The 24,379-nt window shown below is 34.4% G+C and overlaps 1 protein-coding gene across 1 annotated transcript in view; it reads left to right on the forward strand.

Annotated features, from left to right (window-relative positions):
* HMCN1 (hemicentin 1) overlaps positions 1 to 24,110 on the forward strand; it is a 526,219-nt gene extending 502,109 nt beyond the window's left edge. The window contains exons 101-107 of the mRNA XM_044672125.1: positions 1,829 to 1,942; positions 3,164 to 3,289; positions 7,741 to 7,869; positions 9,246 to 9,596; positions 13,562 to 13,681; positions 19,640 to 19,766; positions 23,684 to 24,110. Of these exons, the coding sequence (XP_044528060.1) occupies positions 1,829 to 1,942; positions 3,164 to 3,289; positions 7,741 to 7,869; positions 9,246 to 9,596; positions 13,562 to 13,681; positions 19,640 to 19,766; positions 23,684 to 24,050 (1,334 nt within the window). The 3' untranslated portion in view covers positions 24,051 to 24,110. The remainder of the gene's footprint in view (positions 1 to 1,828; positions 1,943 to 3,163; positions 3,290 to 7,740; positions 7,870 to 9,245; positions 9,597 to 13,561; positions 13,682 to 19,639; positions 19,767 to 23,683) is intronic.
* Positions 24,111 to 24,379: the final 269 nt, after the last annotated feature.

Consider the following 24,379-nt stretch of genomic DNA (forward strand, 5'->3'; position numbering starts at 1 on the left):
TAAGATCTTGCTCTTTGTATGAGGAGAAGAAACCCAAAGTAAAAGATAGAGAGCATTTAGTTCATGTTCCCTTAACTAACTTCCTTCAGTTGTAAAAGTTATTAAAGACAAGATTAAGAGTAGTTGTGAAATGACTTTTTACCATACTAATATAAAGGCACAAACTTCTTTTTTTTCAGTTCATAAAGCACCTACTATGTTGTGCAAGGTACAAAAGAAGTAGAAGACTTGGACCCGTATGCTTTTAGTTTAATCGGGGGAATAATGCAAGACTGAATATAACTGTTAGTTTGTGTGGCAAAAACAATATATATGGAGAAAGAGTACTATAGAAACTTAGAGAAGTAGGAGCTAAGTTTTCTTGGATGAGAGGAGATTTGATCTAGACTTTGGAGCCAGTGTAAGATTTTAACTAGAAGATAAATTGGTAGACAGCATTGGAGAGAGAAAAAATAACATGAGCATAGACAGAAATGTGAGTGGCTTATAAAAGGAATACAAAAAACCTACAGAGCAGAGAGAGGGTATGAGTCATGTTGGAGTCAGAGATAAGTAAAGAGGAATCAACGGATCAAGGGCCTTAAATAACAGATTAATGAATTTGGATATTTGATCCAGTGGACCACAGTGAGTCATTGCCCTTCCTTAATCAGAAAAACGACAATGAAAATAATGTCTTAGAAGATGACTCTGTCATTGATCATCCTGTCAGGTGATGGGAAGCTAGCGAGTGAAAGTTGAGAGCATAGTTAGAAAGGAAGTGATAATCATGAAATAAAGAATGTAGTAGCAGTACAACAGAGAGCAAAGGATGAGTTCAAGTGATATTTTTAAAATTCTCCTCTTCCCCCCACCATAATTGTCATTTCAATGGTTCAGTAACTTTCCAGCTCCGAATTTTACTTGTCAGGGGAATATGAACTACTTGAAGAAAAGAAGTATTATCATTAATATCTACCCTACATTTGGGTAGTGGTGGAATAGATTAGGTAGTAGTTTTTTATGCTTGTCACTTAACAATGTCAATAAAAAATAAATAGACCTTTAGTTAGTACTCATAGTGTTCAGAACACTAAGCTAGGCACAAAAAGAGAAAAATGCATTACAGAAGGAGTTCTTAACCTAGGGCTTGTGAACTTGTTTTTGTTAATATTTGATTAATATCTTTCAATATAATTGGTCATTTTTGTAATTCTACAAATTTTATTTTATGCATTTGAAAAGATTTCTCAAAGAAAAGGTCCATAGGCTTCACCAGATTGCCCAAGGAGATCCATACATGTACACATACACACAATATTAAGAATCCTTGCATTACCTTAGGACTGAGAAGAATGGTCATTACCCATACACAGGTGGTGTTTTACAGAATTTCATGATCAAATCTCAACTCATTTGAGGGGGGCTTTTAAAGTTGGGGTGTGAATTCAGCAGGTGAAAAGTTGAAAGAAGAGCAATCAAAGCAAAAGGAGAAGTGAAATCAAGGGCACAGAATGTGACCCGGGTAAAGGGAATTGTCCAGTTTGGTTGGAACATAGAGCAAATGGGCAGGATTAATTTACCGAGGGTATATGAGAAGTAAAAAAAAAAGCAGGAAGTTTCAAAGATACTCTCGACAATACAAAATGGGAGACTGGATAATTGGTAGTGCCACCAGACATAACGGCTCCTACTAGAATGATATGTTTGATTGGTTTTGAAAAAAAAATCTTAGAGAGAGATGGTAATAAGTATAAATCATTGAAACAGGATGTGAAGGACTAAGCATTATAAGTAAATTTACCCAAGTTACAGCTGTTTATTCTTTATGGCTTACTTTTCTTAATAGATATTAATGAATGTCAAGAATCTAATTCCTGTCACCAGCGCTGTTTCAATACTATTGGAAGTTTCCACTGTGGATGTGAACCTGGTTATCAACTTAAAGGCAGAAAATGCATGGGTAGGAAATAGACTTTAATTTCAAATCCATTACTTTTTTGTAACTTCTTATAATGTAACCTAAACAACTTCAGAGACTACTTCTTATGCCAGATTTATATTTAGTTTATCTAATGCATGAGAGGATAACTGACATAATGAATACAGAGACAGCTTAGTCTCAGGAAAATTCGAGTTAAACTATTTTTTTTTCATTTCATTTTATTTTTTTTACCAATTAGAGCACAGTTAAAAAGGAAGTGATAATCATGAAATAAAGAATGTAGTAGCAGTACAACAGAGAGGAAAGGATGAGTTCAAGTGATATTTTTTAAATTACTTATAATAAAATTACCTATAATAAAAAATTTCCACGTGAATTTTCTGAAATTTTATGATGCAGATTGTCTTCCTTCCTCCCTTCTCTCCCCACTCCTTGAGCAGGCAAAAATTCAATCTGGATTATTCATGTATTATGCAAAACATATACATATTGTTCAGTTTTGTAAGTGAATAATCATATAAAACCAAAACCCCAAATAAATAAGTGAAAAATTGCATGCTTTCCAACTTCTATCTTTGACTAGCTCTGTGACCCTGAGCAAGTCACTTGATCCCTAAGAACCCTACAAAACTTTCTAAATCTATAGATTGATGAAAAAGTACCAGTCTACAAAAGCAAAGTAAAGTTCCTCATGGGCAGTTCCAATGTGAATGAAATTGTGGTCTGCACTCAAAAAGTAAAAATACATTATATTCTTGGGGTCCTTTTAGAAACAATATGAAGGCAAATGCTACATAGCATGTTTTCACTTTTTTATTTTCCCTTCATGCTCTGCTTCTTCTCACTACAATATCATTATTGTGGTGTTTTTGGTAGCTTCTTTGCAAGAGTTATAGTGTCAAGGTTTGGCAATCACTTATTATTTGAAATCAAAAAATGATTAAATAAATTCACACTTTGTCTTAAGCCTTAGTCTATGTGTAGAGGCATTTGCAATAATTATACTTTATAATTGTATGTTTCTGTATTTGTTCAAAATAATTTCATGTGCATTGTCTGATTTGATTTTCATCTCAACCCTGAGAAGTAGTGCTCTGGTAATATTGAGTCTTATAGACAATGCAGTAGAAGTTTGAATTGGTTTTGATGGTGGTATTGCATTTGAAAACACAAACTGCTTATTCCATATGAGAAGTAATGCTATACTCAATTTCAGTTATTTTCCTTTTTTTTATCAAGATGTAAATGAGTGCAGACAGAATGTATGTAGACCAGATCAGCATTGCAAAAATACACGCGGTGGCTATAAATGCATTGATCTTTGTCCAAATGGAATGACCAAAGCTGAAAATGGAACCTGTATTGGTAGGTATATGAATATTTCCACACTCAAGATCAGTCTCAGAAAGTTGATCATCACCAAGCCAAGTAAGCAATTTAGTTTTTAAAATGTTTAACAAAGTTAATCTCAAAGGTAAATAATCACTTTAATTTTGGAGATCAGTAAATGAAACCTGTTTTTCTCTTAATTTTACACTTGTTAATAAATGTACTTTCTTTTGTTACATCTCTTCCATATCTTAAAAATTTTGAGATTCTATTAATAAGAACTGAAAGAAATCCAAGGCTTTAGCTATTTTTCAATGAGTGTTAAATGTGATTCTAGGAAAAACAGATTTTTATCCTGACTTATGACCAAAGAACAAAGAGTTAAGGACAATATTTTTCAGTGCATAAATATTTCTAATTCATGGCAGATTATAAGTGCACCAAAAGGTACAAATTAAATTTTAGAGAGATTCAGAGGAGGGATAATTATACTCAGTTAGAAATATCTAGGAAAAGCTTCATAAAGGAGGTGACATTTGTGCTGAGTTCCAAATCATAGATAGCATATTTATAAGTAGAGATGAATTCTGAGCATTGACGGGAGGACATTGTAATCAGAGGGAACAATATTAACAAACGAGGAGAGGAGGTACCGTGTACTTAAGAGGAAAATTAAGTAGTCTAGTTTGGCTGCAGTGTCGGTATTCTTTGGAGAATAAGAAATAAGGGTAGAAATGCTCTCAGGCCATAATACAGAGAAATTTGAATTTGAATGACAGATTATAAGGAATTCGAACTTAATGTGTTAAGTGATGGGGAACCAGTATAGTTCTGAGTAGGAGAATAACTTGATCAAAGCTATTCTTAGGTGAGAATAATTTGGCAGCATCCTACTCTAAAGCTTCCTTATAGTGTAGAGGTAAATTTGGGTTCACAAAGGCTATGACAGCAGAGTTCAAGTGCTAACAAGTTCTAAAATCTTGAAAAGCTTCAAATATCATCCCAACAACATAATAAATCTGCTTTTAGAGGAAAATATGCCTTGCTAAGTAACTATGGAGATGTGAGATGTTGCTATCAACTGGAGAAACAAAGACAACAATAAAACATTCCCTGCCTTCGAGAAGTTTACATCTGTATTAGAGGAGACATTTACACATGCAAAATAAATTCATGGTAATTGGGGGTCAGAAAACACTAACAACTGGGGTATCTATGAAATCATCATGGTGTCTACAAACAGAAGCATCTAGATGTCCTCATCAGCTATGTAGCCTTTTCAGCTGCCTACCATGACTAGTAGGTAGGCCATTTCATTTTTAATTCTTTGATCATGACAACCCACAAAACAAAGAAAAAATATAGAATAATCCTCAGTTCTATGTTCCTCTTTTTCTACAGTGATGGTGAGAGAACAATTAAAGGACAGAAGTTGCAAAAAAAATCAGTTTTGTGGCCTTCTATAAGTTTTAACTTAGCCATTGTACTCAAAATGTAAGATTCTTAACTAGTGACTAACAAATATCCATTCAGACTGGAGGAATTAATGATATATATCTTGACATTCATGATGTAAATAAAACCTGAAGAATGAAGAAAATTATAGATAAATAAATGGAAATATGATTTGCAATTTTTCCTTAGGGAAGTAAAGAAAGAATGTGGAAGGTCTGGTTATATTATGCATCCAAAGTCAATAAGAAATAAATTCAAGACAGATATTGGATCATTTTGTATGGTAATGCTCATTATATATTTTTGCAAAGAGTACACCATAAAAAAATTATTGCAATTTTTGCATTGAAATTTGTTGTAGAAGGTGAAGAGGTAGAGAAATTACATGAAGAATTTTAGAATACCCTCCAAATTAAATGAATATCTACTAAAATACTTGGTGACTATAATACAAAGATGAGAATTGGTTATGTTGTAAAAAAAGCAATTTGGAAAACATTAATAAGGAAGAAGTGATAAATCAAAGACTTATAGACTAAATAGAAGCCTCATGATTGTATAACATAAATGCTTTCTATGAGAAAAGAACCAGAACACATGCAACAAGGAAATTATCCAAAAACTTTACCAAAAAATGAAATATACTCTATTTTAAGAAATGGAAAAAACATGTTAAATGTAGTTTAGTGCAATGGATTTGGAATCAGAGGCTTGGGTTGAATTATGGCTCTGCCACTGTGATCTTGGTCAAATCATCTAACCTCACTAGAACTTATTTTCTTCATCTATAAATTAAAGTTATTGGATAAGAAGGGCCCTGAAACCACTTATATCTCTAAATCTATGATGCTAAGAGTTTGTGTAGTGAGAATCATTCCTGAATCAGCTATCCCTATAAATCAGACCGCCAATTTTTTCAAACAAAACCAAAAATGATTATAAAGCTAGAAGAATGAAAGTGAGAAGATGGAGCAGTTAATTAAAACAACCACAACCTGGCCTACTTAAGGATGTTATTGATGCCCTGAAATGGGATACATAAAAAAGGAAGAACATACACACATTTATTATCATAGTTTCACACAGAGGTGTAAACAACATATAAAAATTGCAATGACAAGGAAAGCAAAGGAACTCAAAAAGTACCTTCAGCAGTCGACATTTGATTTACCTGCCAAGACAGATCTATGGAAGCCAAAGGCAATAGTCATTTAGAAAATAAACTCATGTGTAAACTCATAGAAAGGATGGTGGAAGATTATGAGCGGTATTGCCTCATAAAACAGAGGAGCAATGTAGGGTAAAGCAGTTTAATGAAAACTTGGCGAGAGACTTAACTAAGCAAAGTCTGCCCAAGGGCATTTAAAGATGAAGCTAGAAGAAGCATAACAAACAGATGAAAGATGGAAAAGATTTGCAAAGACTTTTTATAACAAAATCTTTTTTGCCATCAAAGACAGTAAATCCCACACTTGGAATTAAGCATTTTGGTTCTGAATGTACTTATTGAGGTAAGAGAAATAGTAGAAAAGAGAACAAACATGGCAAAAGAAGCTGGACTAGACCTAATGCACGTAGAGGGAATCTATGCTGGAAGAAATGCAGTTGTATGGGTATTAAAGGATAAATTCATATGGTGTGAATTAAGGAAAGAGACCAAAAGCGTGGGCAAACACTCAGATCTCATTAATGTTCCCCAAAATAACTAAGAAAAAAATCAATAACTGACCAATATGAGAGACAGCTAGGTGGCACAGTGAACAGAGTTACCACCATATTTGAGTGGATCTCCTTACGTAAAACTGATAGAAGATAAAGACAAGGACAGGAATGAATAGGGTTGTGATCTCTACCACTGGAAGAAGCATCTGCATCAATGAGAATCCATTTCAGTGCATATCTGAATATATGATGGATTAGAGGGGAAAAAAGACAAAGAAAGTAGTAAGGAAGCCATTGCAGTTATTCAGATGAAAAGTACCGAGGGGCTTACCCACAATACTGGACCAAAAACCATCTCCAAAATACATTAAGAAAGTAAAGTGGACATAATTCAATGCCTAGGAGAATAGTGGTACCATTAACAAGAAAAAGGAAGGTAGGTAGACAAACTAATTTAGAGATAAAAATGAGTTAAATTTTGAAGGTACTAAAATAGAGGTTTGAGTAGGGCACTCAATGGTATCTGTTCAGTTGGGAATTAGAATTCTGGAATAAAAGACTGGAAATATAGATTTGAGAATCATCTGTATTGATGTAATATTTGAAGCTGTAGAAGGTAGAAAAAGACTAAAGGGAATAAAACTGGGGAGAGGTTACTTTTAAAGCACTTGATCAAAAAGAGAAGTAGATCACTCATGTAACAAGAAAGAAGGATAAATTGAACAACCAAGTTTTGCATTCATATCTATCTTTTATTAAAAGCCCTAAAGGTGTCTAGCACTTTGGGTAATCTCAAGATTATAGTTCTAAGTCTGGAAAGAGCCACCTAAAACTACCCCCTTATTTTACTGAGAATAAAACTTAGATCTAAAAAGAGTAAATAACTTTCTCAAGGTTACATAGTAGTATGAGAGTTAGAATTTGAACCCAGCCCCTCTGAACCTAGAACTGTTCTTTTTTATTACCTTGCCTTGCACCCTAAGAAGGATTTATAGGACATGAACAAAAATCAAACTGAATAAGAAAGCGTGGGCAAGTTGCAATCTGCACCAGTGGTTAGAGTACTAACAAAGATCTTCAAAATAAAGGGAAGAGGAACCAAAGTAAACAGAGACCATACAGAGAGAGAATAGTCACAGAAGTTGGAGGAAAATAAGGATCTTAGAGTTTTAAGAAATCAAGGCAAGAGTTTCATAAAAAGGAAGAAACTCAGCAGTCAAATTATGTGATCCTTTTTTATAATCTTGAGGAATTCAAATCTCTGCCATCTTTAGAATTTGTAATAGATTTATGTGTTTTAAGAGAAAAATTAGCACTTTGGGTTTTGAGAGGCAAAATGTCATCACTTCTTGTTACCTCTATGTCTGTAGATATTGACGAATGCAAAGATGGCACTCATCAATGCAGATATAACCAGATCTGTGAAAATACAAGAGGAAGCTATCGTTGTGTGTGTCCACGAGGTTATCGGTCTCAGGGAGTTGGAAGACCCTGTATGGGTGAGTTAACAGGAAATTTTATTAAATAAATAATAAAATTACTGCTAATACACATTCATACTCTAGATTAATGTCTATATTTATCTACACTGAAGATCTCAGAGAGACTCTATCCTTTTTGAAATTGATAACTTGTCCAGATTGCATCCACTTAGATTTGACTCCTCTGATCAAGGAAAAGTATGCCCAATAATTCAGGAAATTAAAAGAATTCAGACATATGAACTCAAAATTCATTCATATTTATTTCTTAGTTTTCCTAGCATAATGAAGACTAAGTTAACTTAATGTCTACATGATACAACTTTGAACAATTCTTCACTTGCATTATATCAACATTCCAATGTTACAAGAAGAATTTTGTTTTAAGGAAGTTTTAAAAATACATTTTTGAAAAATATACTTGTGATATATGCTTGTGTTAATATAAGCATAAAGCCACCAAAGGGCAAATATGCTACTAAATGTTCATCATATAAGAACTATTTTTTAATTATCTGTAATAGATGCATACAGCCACATACATCAAAAAGTACATTTGTATTTACATAGATGGTGAAAATCAAGAGGAATTTTTCAATATGTTGATATTACAGTAGGCCAGAATCTGTTGTCATAATAGTAGTAATTTTTGCTTTATCAGCACAAACATATAATGACTTAAAAGTTTGGAGTGGTCAGCCTTACATTCTTATCAAGAATATTATTTCTCTATGCATAGTAAATATTTGTGAATCTGTGATAGGGTTGTTCTTCCAATAATTAAGGATTGATCACTGTGAAAACAAATTTATAGTGCACACTATTTTTGTTCATTTATATACATACATATATATACACATATATGTACACAAATACATGTTTATAAAATGATTTATTATAAGAATTTCTAAACAATACCCCATATCAGTAGTTTTAAATATATAACAAGATAAAATTCATACAGAGAAAGAGATTGGTAGACCTTTCAGATCACATCAACCCTAAAATTCATAAGGATTTTATATTAAATTTTAAAACTTCTCATCTTGACTTCTTACGATTTCTCTCCATCTTGCTCTGATAGAAATGTTTTTTTAAGAAGTCTTTATGAATAGGAGTTTTTGGGGAGGAATGTTGAGCATGCCTAAATATTTTGAAATGGCATGATGATCTTTCATGTATAAAGAGCTTTGCTGACAAAGTCTGAGAGAAAATTTTGAGGAAAATGCAAGAACCCTATGGCATGTATTTGTTGGTACTTGACTTTTCATGTGTTCCTGGCTTTGGCAGGTAACGTCATGCATGTCCTCAGTTTCTTTCACGGACTGATGTTTTGTTTCTGTGTTGTGTGTGTGTGTTTTTTTTTCTTTTTATGGATTATGTCACATGAGCAGACATTAATGAGTGTGAACAGGTGCCTAAACCTTGTGCACATCAGTGCACCAACATTCCTGGCAGCTTCAAGTGTGTCTGTCCACCTGGACAACATTTATTAGGTGACGGGAAATCATGCGCTGGACTGGAGAGGCTGCCAAATTATGGTGCCCGTTACAGTAGCTATAATCTTGCACAGTACTCCCCTCTGAGAGACAACAATCAACCTCAACAGCATTACAGACAGTACTCAAATCGCTACAGCTCCTACTCAGAGTATAGAAACAGCAGAACATCTATCTCCAGGACTAAAAGGAATATTAGAAAAACTTGCCCCGAAGGCTGTGAGGCAAGAAATCACACATGTATAGGTAAATGTCAGTCATATCGCATTGCCTTTTGTGGATGCACTTATTGGCCAGAGGTTACAAATTAGTCTATCTATGACATATTTGATAGTTTGGGGTGCACTTGACCACGTGACCTCAAATTTGCATTTCCATTTCAGAAGCTACCCAGACACTAACATTCCAATGCAATCACGAATTTAAAGAAATTCTGTTTACATTTTTATAGCCTAATAGTTCATTGTGTTTGTTCACATTTTCTCTTCTCCTCCTTTAAAAAAAAAAAGATATAATTTCGCAAGTGGTGAAATGAAGCTCCCTGGGCATTTACAATAAACTTTTCAAAAATATATACGTAAAAAGAAAAAAATAAAGGTGCACATGCAGTGTTATATAAACTAACACCCTTAGACAGTTGCTACTCCTGGCACTGATTCAGAAGTGAAATATTAAGCCTCATAACAAAGTATTAAGTAATATGTCATAAAACAACTGGTTTGACTAATTTTTTAGGATGTTTTTAAATAATATAAGGAAACGGCTGAAATAAAGTTGCCACAATTACTCTTAAATAAATCTTTTGAATATGCTTCACAAAATTCATAGACCTATAATTTCATTTGCCTTCAAAAAGTTCACTGTAAATTCCAAGTCAAGGTGTAAGCCCTTGTTTTGAACATAGATCTGTCTTAAATAAACATTTAAGATGTACATTTTATTATGTTATAGTTTTTAATTATATATAAGATAATAATATATTAAGATGAAGAAGGAAGGAAGAAGAAAATAGTTTTAGTTATTCATCATTCCTTAAACACAATACTAGAAAAATATTGTAAGCTAAAATAATATGTAATCCGTGAAAATCAGAGTTATAGCCAAATAGAATTCTAGTCCTCTCCTTAGAGTTTAACACTTTTAGTTCATCTCTCCTCCTGAGCCTCTTTTCTGAGCTTTGTTTTCATGGTTTTTGTGATATTTGTTCTACCTTTGTAATCCATTCAGTAACTCTAATGGCTTTTTTCTGTGTATTTCAGAGGCTTTCTTCAGAGCAGAAAAACTCATCCTATCTAACCTGTATTTAATTGGCTAATCATTCTTGACATTAATTGGCAAATCATTCTTCTATCCTTCACTTCTACTTTGAAATTTTATTCTGAAGGACCTCATTGTTTTTGAATTTTTAAACGTGCCATCTGACACTATAATAGATAGCTTTTATTACTCCCTTCGTGTCTTCTTCTCTTGAGTCCTTACCATCTTCGTTAGTACCTTTTTCTTACCCACTGCCCGTTCCTTAAATCTCAGAGTCCCCAGTAATTCCCCTCTACTTTTATATATATGGTTAACCACTTCTTTATTATTTCATATGCAGGATTACTCTAACCTCCTTCAAGATTGTGTGTCAGCCTCTTGCCTCTAACCACTCCAAATGATTTTGTAATCTGGCTGACAAACTCAACTACCTTCTCTATCATTTTGACCTTGATATTCCTTTACCCCTTTTGGTAAAATGGTAACCATTCTCTTGGTTCTTTTCATTAGCTTATAGATCAACATCTTACTTTTTTCCATCAAAGTTCTCCATAAGTTAGCAACCCTACATTCCATCTGAGTTTTTGTTACATCCCAGTTGGCATATTCTAACTCATCTCCATTGTCATCTTCTTCCCCATATCTTTGCCTGGTCTATGCTAAATGCATTGAACAACCCTCCTACTTATATTGTACCTGCCAAGCAACCTAGTTCCTTCTCTTTAATTCATATCAAAACGGTATACATCTCCAACAAACTCTGTATTTTTAGATTTTTATTTTTGTGCACTAATCTTTCCAGGTACTTCTAAGTACAGAATACAATGCTATACACCTAGATGAGCAGTACACATCAATAGTGAGGGATCAAACTTAAGAGGATATAAACAGTTCTTCTTTAGCAGATAAATGAGTATATAATTACTTGATTTGGTCCACAAAAAGTTTCAGAACACTGTTCAGATTGTCAAATTATTTTACAACAGGGATTGTTAGGTTGTTTGCTAGAAGGGATGATTTTAAAAAAACATTTGAATGGATTTTTTCATTAAAGATTAAAGTAACGTGATATTATGTCAGAAGTGAGCTAACATTGAGCTTTTTTAAATAAACTCATTTCACTGTTTTAACATGAGGGATGAATACAAAAGTCATTTTTGAAGGCAATTTTCCCTTTATAGAAATTACACTTGAGTCTACTACAATGATTTCAATTCATTCTATTGCTTTTTTTTAATTTTAGTTTTGGGTAAGTTATAATAATGGGTAAGTTATAATAATGGGATAAAATAAAAATTAATTTCCAAATGGGAAATGATCATCTTTATGTGTATTATCTTAATGTAGTTAATTTAAAGGCTTAACTCATAGCAATTTATTTTTTTCTCCTTTAATCTTCTTATAGTTTAGATCTTATGATCAATTCATTTTTCGATCTCTTCATTAATTCATTTGTTACACTACCCTTTGATGATGTGTACTTAGAGATATAACTATCCTTATCAATCAGTCAATAAAATTACTATGTGTCAGGCCCAAGGAGAATTTATAGAGCTAGACAAATCAGACCAAGAAAATCATAATACACATTTTTAAACCCAAAGCAGATTTTTTAAAATCAAGATGTCTTTCCAATTATCTACTGCTACCCATGAGTGTGACAACAGGTAAAAAAACTGATTAATACTTTTTTTCTTGAAAAATTATTTGCTTTAATATATAAAATTCAGGTAGCCTCATAATTAAATAAAAATCTCTCTAACTTATAAACCTAGAGAAAATTATGTATGCATGAATAAATATATATCCCAATTGATCAACCAATGAATATTTGTTAAATGTCTCCTATTTGACAAGTAATATGCACTAAGAATACTAGTATGAAAATGAAATAATCTCCATTCATTATAAGTATTCTAAAACAAGAGATAACAATTACAGACAAAAATTTAGAGAACATGAATATTACTTTAATAAATATATATAAATAGTTAAATAAATATAAGGTGATTTTAGAGGAGAGTACTAGCAGCTAGGAGATCATGTAGAACATTCATGTAGAATGTGGTGCCCAAGAGTTACACTAAAGAAAGAGGGGGACTCAGAGGAAGAGGTAAGAGGAATTGGGAGGCAAGAATGCTTTATTTTAGGATGGCTAAAACAAAGGCACAGATAGGAGATGTTTGTGAGGAACAGAAAGAAGAGAAGACCAGTATGGTTGGATCAGAGAACATAAGATGGGGAGTGATGTCCAATGAGACTGGAAAGATAGATTGGAAACAAGATCTATAGTTTTAACAGTTAAAAGAGGAGTTTATATTTTATCTTAGAAATAATAGAAAGCCACTGCAATTGATTGAGTAGAATAGTCACATGATTAGATCTGTATGTAAGTGAAGTAATTTTGGCAGATGAGTGTGATTAGATGATTGGAGTGGTGAAAGACATTCACAAGCACAGATCTACGTATTATAAACTTCATCATATGTGTGTATTAAGCTCAATGTCCGTACTATAATTACAATCACTATGACACAACTGATTTAAACAGAAACTGAATTTTCTGGACAATGTAAGGAAATTGTCACTTCATTGGTTCTGGTTAAGTATATGTTTGTTTTTATTAACCTACAGATTATGGTTAAGTCCATGGCTATCACATGTACAAAAAAAGAGGTTCACATAGCATACAACTTAGCCTACTGTGACTTGGTTTTTTTTTTAAAAAACAGATATGATTATGTAACCATGTTAACTTTTCTAAAAAATAAATATTAATAAATGTTTAAAAAAACAGATATGGCAGGAGAAAAGTATCAACATTTTGACATAGTTTGCAATAACATTCCTGCAAAAGCCTTAGACCTTTTTCTTTGCATAGTTTTAGTGGTTTAAACCTATATTTATAACCTGTATTATAGGGTCACACATTGCCTTTTTTTTTTCCTGAATAGATATTGATGAATGTGAAAATAGAGATTCCTGTCAGCATGAGTGTAAAAACACTTTTGGAAGTTATCAATGTGTCTGCCCACCTGGCTATCAACTTATGCCAAACGGTAAAACATGTCAAGGTAAGAATGTTTCTCCATGTTGACTTAACACCCAAACAAGAAGCGATAAAAGCTAAATACGTGTTTTTTCAAATAATTCGTCTTTTTTTTTTCTTTTTTTTTTTAAACCCTTGTACTTTCGATGTATTGTCTCATAGGTGGAAGAGTGGTAAGGGTGGGCAATGGGGGTCAAGTGACTTGCCCAGGGTCACACAGCTGGGAAGTGGCTGAGGCCGGGTTTGAACCTAGGACCTCCTGTCTCTAGGCCTGACTCTCACTCCACTGAGCTACCCAGCTGCCCCTTCAAATAATTCGTCTTTTATCTATTCCTTCCTCTTTCCCATTGATTGGGATTTCCTTCAATTCAACTCATCTGAACAAGCATTTACTAAGAGCCTACTACATGCCAGTATTTTTTAACCCTTATTTTCTGTCTTATAATTGGTAGGAAATATTGTTTGCTAGGAAGAAGACTACTGAGGACTAGACAATTGGGCTTAATGACTTGTCCAGGGTCACAGGAAGTGTCTGAAGCTAGAGTTGAACCTAGTACATCCTGCTTTCAGGTCTGGTTCTCTATCCACTGAGCCACCTGGTTGTCCCTTTACATGCTAGTCTTAATATAAAGAAAGACTTCTCAATACCTACAACTATCTAAATATTTAATGGGATGCCTCAGAAAGTGATGTTCTTCTAGGGTAGGTGGGATAAATACTTGTTAAGGAAGTTGCAAAGGTGTTTCTTGGTCAAGTGCAAGTTGGACCATATGATCTTCCAACTGAGACCTAGATATGACACTAAGTTATAATAATTGGCATAATATAGCCCAATAAGTTTTCCAAAGTGTTTTGCACACATTGTCTCAATTAAGCTCAATTAAGCTTCACAACAATCCTTTGAGATACTCCTAGTATGATTCTCTCCATTTTATACTAAGTAGAGGAAACTGAAGTTTAAAGAGAGTAAGTTACTTGCCAAGTTTCATGCATCTATTAAATGGTCAAGGTTTCTCTTCAAATCTAGGACTTTTTCTACTTCTGTGGGTTCAAAAGAGTAGAACTCCTAAAACAGAGATCATTGTCCTATGTCCAAATTGTATTGTAAAAATTAAAATGAGTATACAATAACTTCAAATATTATATTTTTATGAGATTTATTTATAATCACTAGAAGTAAAGAAATAAAAAGGTAACAAAATAAAACCACATGCCCAAGCTACTCTACCTGTTCAAAACACTTGTGTTCACAGCTGCCCTCATAGGAAGGAAAAAGGCCTAGACATGCGGCTCCCCCCAATTTATCTCCTGTCTATGTCAGCACATAACAACAGGAAGTCAGTGGGCTCCTGGGTAATGTAGTTTAAAGGTACAAGATTTCCAATTACACATTTAGGATAATAATAAAGTCTCTACCTATGAAAATTACAAGTCCAAAACACTAAATCTTTTAGAATATTCTTTACATGAATGAGAAACTGTTTTTGAATCTTCCTCTTATGTTTTGTTAAGTGTTCTTTCTCTAAAAGGAGGAGGAAAAGATAGATTTCTTTCATCAGAAATGAGGTAAGACCAGTGAAGGCTACTATTTTATTTTGACAGATTTCTTATCTCACATCCCCTCTTAACTTCCATCACCTTTACAGAAACAGACACATTTTCCATTGTCCAGTTGGGAAATGGGCCTGAGTAATGAAAACTTCTACCCCATACAATTATGTATTATAAACTTTATTTCATTTCATCAGTATGAATATTCCTCCACCCAACACTTTGCAGACTGCATCACGTCTACACCTTAGTACATATTTACCCCAAGTTGCTGCAGACAGAAATTCATCATCTCCATTGGCATAACCTTTAATAACCCAGAGTCACTTCTGTGCCCCAATATAGCACCAAAACAAGACTTTAATCATTCAACAGATATTACATATTTCTTACATACTGGTTACTGTTTGAGACACTAAAATAATAATACTTTTGCATGCTGCCTTTATACTTTAATGACCATAGTTTCATTAGTTCTTCAAAAAAGCTTTGAGATATAGGTAAAGTAAACATTATTATGTTAATTTTATAGATTATTTTAATTAATTTTACAGATTAATATTTAATGTAATGATTTTTTATTTTATTTTAATAATTTATAATGACATATAATAATTAATTCTATAGATAAGGAAATTGAAGCTCAGAGAATTCATAGAATAATAGAGTTGGAATAGACCTCCTTGGTCAGAGGATACATGATCATGTAACAATTAGTGGAAAAACTAGGGCTCAGGACTCCTGACTCCTTCCTAGTCTAACGTAGCTATGCTTCATTAAAAGGAGTGGGATTATTAGAACATAGTAAAAACAGGTGTCAGAGATATCGAGGGAGTGTGGTGCTGACTATGCCCTGACACCTCATTCTGCAACACCTTCCCTAAACGTCAAGAATGCAACAGTTGGCAAAACAATCAAAGCTGTGAAGATGCCTCTCCTTCAAACTATATTCATGGTCAACACCATGGTGACTTAGCCCTCTTCCTGACCCCTGCACCAAGCAACCTGGTAGATATCAAAATACCTGGAGGAACTAAGTTGCCACAGGAAATATTTTGCTCAAGTTAAAATTCTGTTGAATCCTCGAGAAATAATGTTTCTTCACTATGGTCTGCAAGTTTGTTTTTCAGTTACTCTTGTCAGTTTCATTAGTCCAAACTATTTTTCAGATCTCAGTTATGCTTTGGAGAATGGAAAATTATGTGTAAAAATTAAAAACAGGTGGGATGCAAAATGTTTGCAATTTAAATGAACATGAGAGAAAATAATTATGCCACTAAAAAAGTCAACTATAAAAGGATATTTTTAAATATCTTTAAAAAGTTGAAAGTATCTGGGAGGAACAAAAGACTTCCACTGATTCACTGAGCTTTTTTTTATTTTTGAACTTTAGTCACATAAACTAAATCAATATTGAAGAAAGTATATCATAATGTAATTGATATTGCACAAAGACAGATGATAGATTAAAATAATATGAATCTATAAAACAAACAATCTGGAATTTTCTCAGGAAGAAGAAACTATATTTCTCTATACTAACTTTCAGTTCTACTCACTAATTCCTAACAATTTTATATTTGTATTCTATTAACATCAAATTACAGCACTAGGCTAATCTGTCCATATATGCAGAAATGATCTGTAATTTTATTGGATATATGGATCATAATGTGTTGCTTTGTTGTATATCTAAATATTTCAAGAGGGGACAGCTGGGTAGCTCAGTGGATTGAGAGCCAGGCCTAGAGATGGGAGGTCCCAGGTTCAAATCTGACCTCAGACACTTCTCAGCTGTATGACCCTGGGCAAGTCAGTTGACCCCCATTGCCTATCCCTTACCACTCTTCTGCCTTGGAGCCAATACACAGTATTGACTCCAAGAAAGGTAAGGATTTTTTTTTTCCAAATAAAAAATAAATAAATATTTCAAGAATCTTTTTTTTTTCCTGAAACAAGCATAACACCCTCTATCCTACATATACTTGCCATAAGGACTCTTATGAAAATACAGATTGGACAATGTCTTCAGACTCAAAAAAACAAAACAAAACCCTTAAATCCCTTCTTTTTATTCAGAATATAAAAGATGAAAACCCCAGACTAGAATTTAAAGCTTTCTACAATCTGGTTCCCACCTCCCTTTCCAGTATTATTTATATCAGTGGTTCCCAAACTTTTTTGGCCTACCGCCCCCTTTCCAGAAAAAAAAACATTACTTAGTGGCCCTGGAAATTAATTTTTTTTTAAATTTTAATAGCAATTAATAGAAAAGATAAATGCACCTGTGGCCATCACCGCTCTCCTGGATTGCTGAAGCACCCACCAGGGGGCAGTGGCGCCCACTTTGGGATTTATATTCTTCCCCTTCCCATACTTTCCATTATAGCCAAACTGGCCCAGTAGCTATTTCCTTTATGTGACTTTGCATCTCTCACCTCCATGCCTTTGGACAAATTCTGCTCCAGACTTATACTTAAAGCCTTTCTAAGCTATTTCACCCCATTTTGAATTGGCCTTTTATGGTGGCATTACTATTTACACAATCAGTCACCAGGAAATAAGCATTTAAGTGTTTTCTGCCTTCCAAGCATTGTGCTAAATGCTGGGGATACAAAGAGAAAACAAAAGCCATCCGTGGCCTCAAGAAACTTGCATTCTGATACCAGAGGCAGGGAAATGGGTATGGCTATGGGAGATAAAAGACCTCCTGCCAAAGGTGGTGCTTCAGCTGAGGAACAGAATGACTGAACTCAGTTTCTGGCAGAAATGAACTTGCTCATGATAGTTAATAAAAACCAGACATTACCACATTGGCAGCTCAGAAATGCACCACTACTCTTTCCACTAACTGGTTTGGTTGTGGTAGTGCCCGTTGTTTTTTGTTCTTTGGTTATTTTTTTTTTTGCCTTGGAAGACAAAAATTGGCACTCTGAGGAGTCTCCAAGCTCTTAAGCCCTACAAAAGTTCTAGTGAAACTGGATAGCCATTGTAATAACAGACTAAACATACAAGGCAGTTCTTTGGAGGGAATTCTATAACATAGAGCATGTAGCACAAACAGACTTTCATTTTATGTTGTTCATGGTTCCATCTGGGTCCAATTTAACCACTGAAAGGCTACGGTAATTTAAATGCTATTATTATTCAGACAAGTTTCATTTCACATGTTATTCTCAGTTCCTACCAAGATAGTGAGGTGCTAGCCACCAAACTTGAGTTCAAATCTGTGTTTCATACATTATCAACTATTAAAAGTATTACTGAAATAAAAAAGTTGGCTAGAGTTGAGGTTTTGAAGTGGCTATATAGTACAGTGGATAAAGTGCTGGGTCTGACCTTAGGCAATTATTAGCTGCTTGACCCTGGGCAAGTCACTTAACCCTGTTTGCCTCTGTTTCCTCATCTGTAAAATAAGATAGAGAAGGAAATAGTAAACTACTCCAGTATCTTTGACAGGAAAACCCCCAAAAAGGTCACTAATGATAGTATTTTATATAAGTTAAATTTTAATTTATTTAATTTTTTATTTTTTATTTAATTTATTTAATAAAGTTAATATTTTGTTTAATTTAATTTATAAGTTAATTTTAATTTTTAATTAAAATGTATAATATATAATTTTATTTTATATTTTAAGATATATATGTATAATTTAATAAAAATACATAATAACTTTAAATGTTATGTTTTTATTTATTAATTAAATTAAATTTTATTAATTTATTTTAATTAATTCGTTTTTATTTGTTTGTTTGTTTATTGATTTACTTTTATTAATTTATTTATCAATGAAAATAATGATTTATTAATAATCACTAGAAGTAAAGGATGAAATAAGTAACAAAATAAAACCATGTGTCCAAGTTAATCTAATCTATCTGTTCAAAAGTCCCATGTTCACAGCTGCCTTCATTCCAAGAGAAGTGAGCTAGCCCTGGACATCCACCAAATTTAGCCCTTGTCTATGTCAGTACATAATGACAGGAAGTCAGTGGGCTCCTGGGTAATGTAGTTTTAAAAGTACAAAATTTCCAATAACACAACAATCAGATATGACTGAAAAATCAACTGAACAGCAGCAAAAGGTTAAGTGCTTTGCCCAGGGGTCGTACAGCCATTATTTGGCAGAGGTGTATGAACCTGGTTCTTCATCCACTATGCCATGTTACCCCACAAACCCAGACATAAATAAGTTAATTCATTACCAAAGGTCACGAAACTAGTGAATGACTCACAGGATTAGAACCCAGTGTCTCGGATCCCATTCCAATCTCCATTCCACGGGTTAACCAGGAACGGGGGGAAAATCATTCCAAAGATAAGTATAGCCTTACCTAGAGGTCTCCACAGCAAGAGGACGGTATAATAAAACACCAAAGGCCTTTCCGAGCCATGCCACCAATAGTGAGGTGCTTTTTCATCTAATTAGATATTGATGAGTGCCTGGAAGAGAACATTCACTGTGGACCCAATCGAATGTGTTTCAACATGAGAGGAAGCTACCAGTGCATAGACACGCCGTGTCCTCCCAACTATCAACGAGAACCTGTTTCAGGGTAGGTCTAACTTTTTTTATCCTAGATTTTCTCACTAAAAGAACATCCCCAATTCCTCTCCCTTTCCACAAATGCCATCTGATCATCTTGTCCCATGTGCCCAGGGGCCGCCATTTTCAGGTGAAGCAAGATTACAGTCTGTTCATCCTTCTGTGTTACTGAAAAATAATAAGATCACACAAAAGAACCATCCCTTCCTTCTGGCCGCCATTGTTTCCTGTGGCAGAATTCTGTCCCATTAGCTAACATCATTAGATAGAGAATGATGCTTATTTATCCATTAAAACATTCTAGTTTTATTCATTATACCACAGGCTTTTAACTGCTTTGGGTTTAAAGAACTTAAAGAAGGGCCATTTCTGTTGCTCAATGAGAGAAAGGAAATATGAAAAGATGAGTCAACATTTCTGCTTATAAATTTTTTAGCCTTTCTTAACTTTCCTGTTCTTTACGTGACTATCTCTTTTGTGTTTGGATTGAACTACTATTATTTTTCTATTCTCATATCCAAAAAAAAAAAATGTGCTAACAACATAGTGTTCCCAAACACAGGGAATATTGATGATGTGTTTCATTAGGTGAAGAGGGGATGTCAATGTACTATGGTCAGAAACTGGTTGGAGCCCCATCTGTTTCCTCTTGACAGGGCCAGGACCCCCCAAAGAATCATGGTTAAATTTGTACTTCTCACTATGGATCAAGAATTATTTTTGCAATGGGGCAAAGAGAAGTTTTAACTTTACTAAACTGAAAAGTACTATTGAGAAAAAGTAGGCAAATGATTGATTAGTAGTTCCTGAAGATGATCCTATATGTATTTTTCATTCTGCTTTTTTGTAATTTTGTAATACTTTATAAAGCATTTATTTATAAAGTACTTTCTTAGTTCTTAACCTGGGGTCTGCGAACTTTGAAAAAAAACCTAAATTTTAATACTGTATTCCAATGTGATTAGTTTATTTTATAATTTAGGTATTATATTAATTTTGCAATATTATTCTCAGTAGGCACCTCATCAGACTTCCAAAGGGGTCTGTGACACCAACATGGTTAAATAACCTCTGCTATGGTGTCAGTGCCTTTTTTAATCAAACAGTTTTGAGGATTAAAATGCCTTATCCTTAACAGATACTCTGACCTTTTAGATTAATAAAATGTCCACAGATTATCTAGCAAAAAGAAATGTGTATGTTTCTTTGTAAGCATGTCCATACCATATCTTCATTAAATACACAAGATATCCTTATCCAAAGATAAGGAGACTTCCGTGGGGACAAGACTGTGGCAATAGCCCTACTTGAGTTCTTAAGAATGCCTTTCCTGGCAGATTCTACCAAGCTAGAAAGGTTCACATCAAATCCTCAAAGCAGACTGGTTTTTTTCTATCTTAGACCTAGTGAAACACAGAGTGGCTTATCAGGAGTAGCCTGATCACTGGATAATTAATTAATTATTTGGATGACAAATAAAGGACCAAAAAAAATGAAATTTCCTGGACACCAAATGTCTGAGTTAGTCATTTCAGCTAGAGAGCATATTTGGCCTTTATTCTTTTAAACAAATCCAACCAAATGACAAAATATGCCATTTCAGCTTTGGAGGCCACTGGTTATCCTGGGTTGGAACTGGGAAAGCAAGCTTTTCCAGCATTTTAGAATCAGCCTCTATTAGTCTTCTGCCTGCTTAGCCTCTGAAAACCCAAGGATCATTTCCATGCCAAAATGAGGCATCAGAACAGGACCTGTGGAACAGCCCACATCATCTTTAGCTTTTTAGCAGAGTTCCTTAAGTTCTCCTTCCATCATAACCAGTCTCCAACTTTGAATGAGATATAAAATCAAATTAATGAATATTTATTCAGTACCTATGTGGCAGATGTGATGCAAATTCTAGGGATGTTTTTTTAAGTTAAAAAATATAGAACTGAGTGCCTTAAGGCACTCAGTCTAACTGGAGAGACCACATGGAAACAAATATATACAAATGAGATACAAAAAGGATAAACAGAGGGAAGGCACTAACTAAATAATGAGAGATCAGAAAAGGCATCTTGCAGAAAGTGAAATTTAAATGGAAATCAAAAAAAGCCACAATTATGAGAAAACTGAGTTCCAGAAAGGAGGAACAACCAGTATAAAATGCACAGAAGTGAGATGGAATGTTCTGTGTGAGCAACAGCAAGGAGGCCAGGGTTAGAAACCTTCATTTACATTAACTATTTGTAAAATGGAAACTACTTCCCCATAGAAACAGTATTTTAAAGATTTTCATAAATCAACCCATAGAACCTTATTTTTCTCACCTACCTTAAATATAGAACCATTCTAAGAATTCTGTAGAGTCTAACTACCTTATATACTGAAATTTCTATTAGAAAATACATTGAATTTAAAGATTATTCCTTGAAATATCTCTTTTGTCCCCTCTAACCACACTCTCCATTATCCTCCTCAAATTAGATTAGAAAGTACCATTTCCACTTTCTCTGTGTGCTAGACAATGGAAACATAGACCCTCCAAGTTACATGTCAGTGTTGCTGGTCCGTGGGATGGATTTGTTAGGAGAAAAGGTGAAGAGTGGAGGTAAGAAAGAGGTTGGGATAGGACTACCAGACTGTCCTACTATAGCAACTCCTTCCAGGGAAAATCATTTAGAACCTTTCTGTCTAGGTGGGTTCCTCTGTTACTTCACTGGGTATACAAAAGAGTAAAATAAGATTTTTTTTAACACTTTAAAGGAAAACTTAGACAAGACAATTTTAGATATTTTAATCACAGAAAGCAGATATGAAGGTGGGTAGGGCATAATGAGGAGAAAGGGAAGGAGCTAGGGACACTGCTACTGCTCTTGAAAGTAGTGCTAATCCCAAGACAAGTCCTTCCGCCATTGTGGACCCACCTCATTGGACCCTAGGGTGAGGTGACTAGCCAGAATAAGAATGTAGATTAGTGATAGCAGTCATTCCAGGTAGCAACAGAGAAGTAGCAAAAAAGGAGGAAGGGAAGCAGGGAGGGAAGAAAACCAGAAGAAGAGAGAGGAGTTCCTGTTACCAGTAAATCATCTAGCTCAGGTAAGGATTCCTATATTATTGCAGAGATTAAAATTAATATTCAATAACCAAATATTATATTTATGCAGTTTTATTAATAATAAACTAACAAAAAACTTGAGTGAAAAGGTGCTAAACTAACTTCAGCCATGCTCATGAAGAAGAGAAAGAGAGAGAGGGAGGCGCTACAGAACTTATAAAACAATAATGTGACCATGCAAAAGTGGAGGCGCAGGAGAGATTAAAGGGAATTTGGGGAAATGCTGAGAGACTTCTGGGGGATGAAGTCCAGGGTTCAAAATCTCCATTTATACATTATCATCTATAGGAAATTTCCAATTTATCCATTTTGTATCTCATTTGTATATATTTGTTTCCATTTGGTATCTCCAATTAGATTGAGTGCCTTGAAGCACTCAGTTCTATTTTTTTTAATTTAAAAAACATCCCTAGAATTTGCATCTTGTCTGATACAGAGGCACTTAATAAATGTTCGTTAATTTGATTATAGATGCCTAAGGAGGACACCGAGAAACACATGTTACATAATATCAGTCCAGTAGTCAGAAGAAGCTTATTATGATACTTGGGCTCTCCTTTAGTGCATTAAGCATTGAACATTGAATGTGATTTCAAATTCCAGTGAAAATGAGGGTTAAATCCACTTTAAGCAAGCAAACTTTCATACTCAGCATCGGTTGAGAGCCAGGAATTTAGAACTTTGATTAGACTTCATTAATCTGTAATCATACACCATGATGTTTTGCAAAGCCCCCAAATTGTAGTGGATGACAATCACCTGCACAATACTTTCTCTTGCCTCAAAGACAAATAACTGCCTGTATTGTATGTGTTTATCATCTCCAGGTTCTGCCTCAAAAATTGTCCACCCAATGATCTGGAATGTGCCCTGAGCCCATACGCCTTGGAATACAAACTTGTCTCCCTCCCTTTTGGAATAGCTGCCAATCAAGATTTAATCCGGCTGGTTGCATACACGCAGGATGGAGTGATGCATCCCAGGACAACATTCCTCATGGTGGATGAGGACCAGACAGTCCCTTTTGCCCTCAGGGATGAAAACTTGAAAGGAGTTGTATATACGACTCGACCTCTGCGAGAAGCAGAGACCTACCGAATGAGGGTCAGAGCCTTGTCCTACAGTGCCGACAGAACCATCGAATATCAGACAACATTCATCGTTTATATAGCTGTGTCTGCCTATCCGTATTAAAAAAGCACTCCCCAGATTAACTCGTGTAGCTTCACGATGTTCCTAGTGGGAATAACTGCCCCTTTCACATTCACCTTTCCATCTTCTTCTAAATAGTTGTACTCTTTGCAACTCCAAATGGTGCTATGCTCTTTCTCGTGCCTGCCTTGGCACTGCTGAGTGGTTTCCAGTATTCCGTTGATGTGTGTGTGTGTGTGTGTGTGTGTGTGTGTGTGTGTGTGTTTAATGAAGTTTGAAAGAACCTATATTATGTGCTTTATTTATTACACTGGAGCAGTAAGTTTCCAAAAATTGTTCTGAACACCCAACAGTGTGCATCAGGGGGCTCT

This window comes from Gracilinanus agilis, chromosome 4 (assembly GCF_016433145.1).
Source record: "Gracilinanus agilis isolate LMUSP501 chromosome 4, AgileGrace, whole genome shotgun sequence".
NCBI classification, from domain to species: domain Eukaryota; kingdom Metazoa; phylum Chordata; class Mammalia; order Didelphimorphia; family Didelphidae; genus Gracilinanus; species Gracilinanus agilis.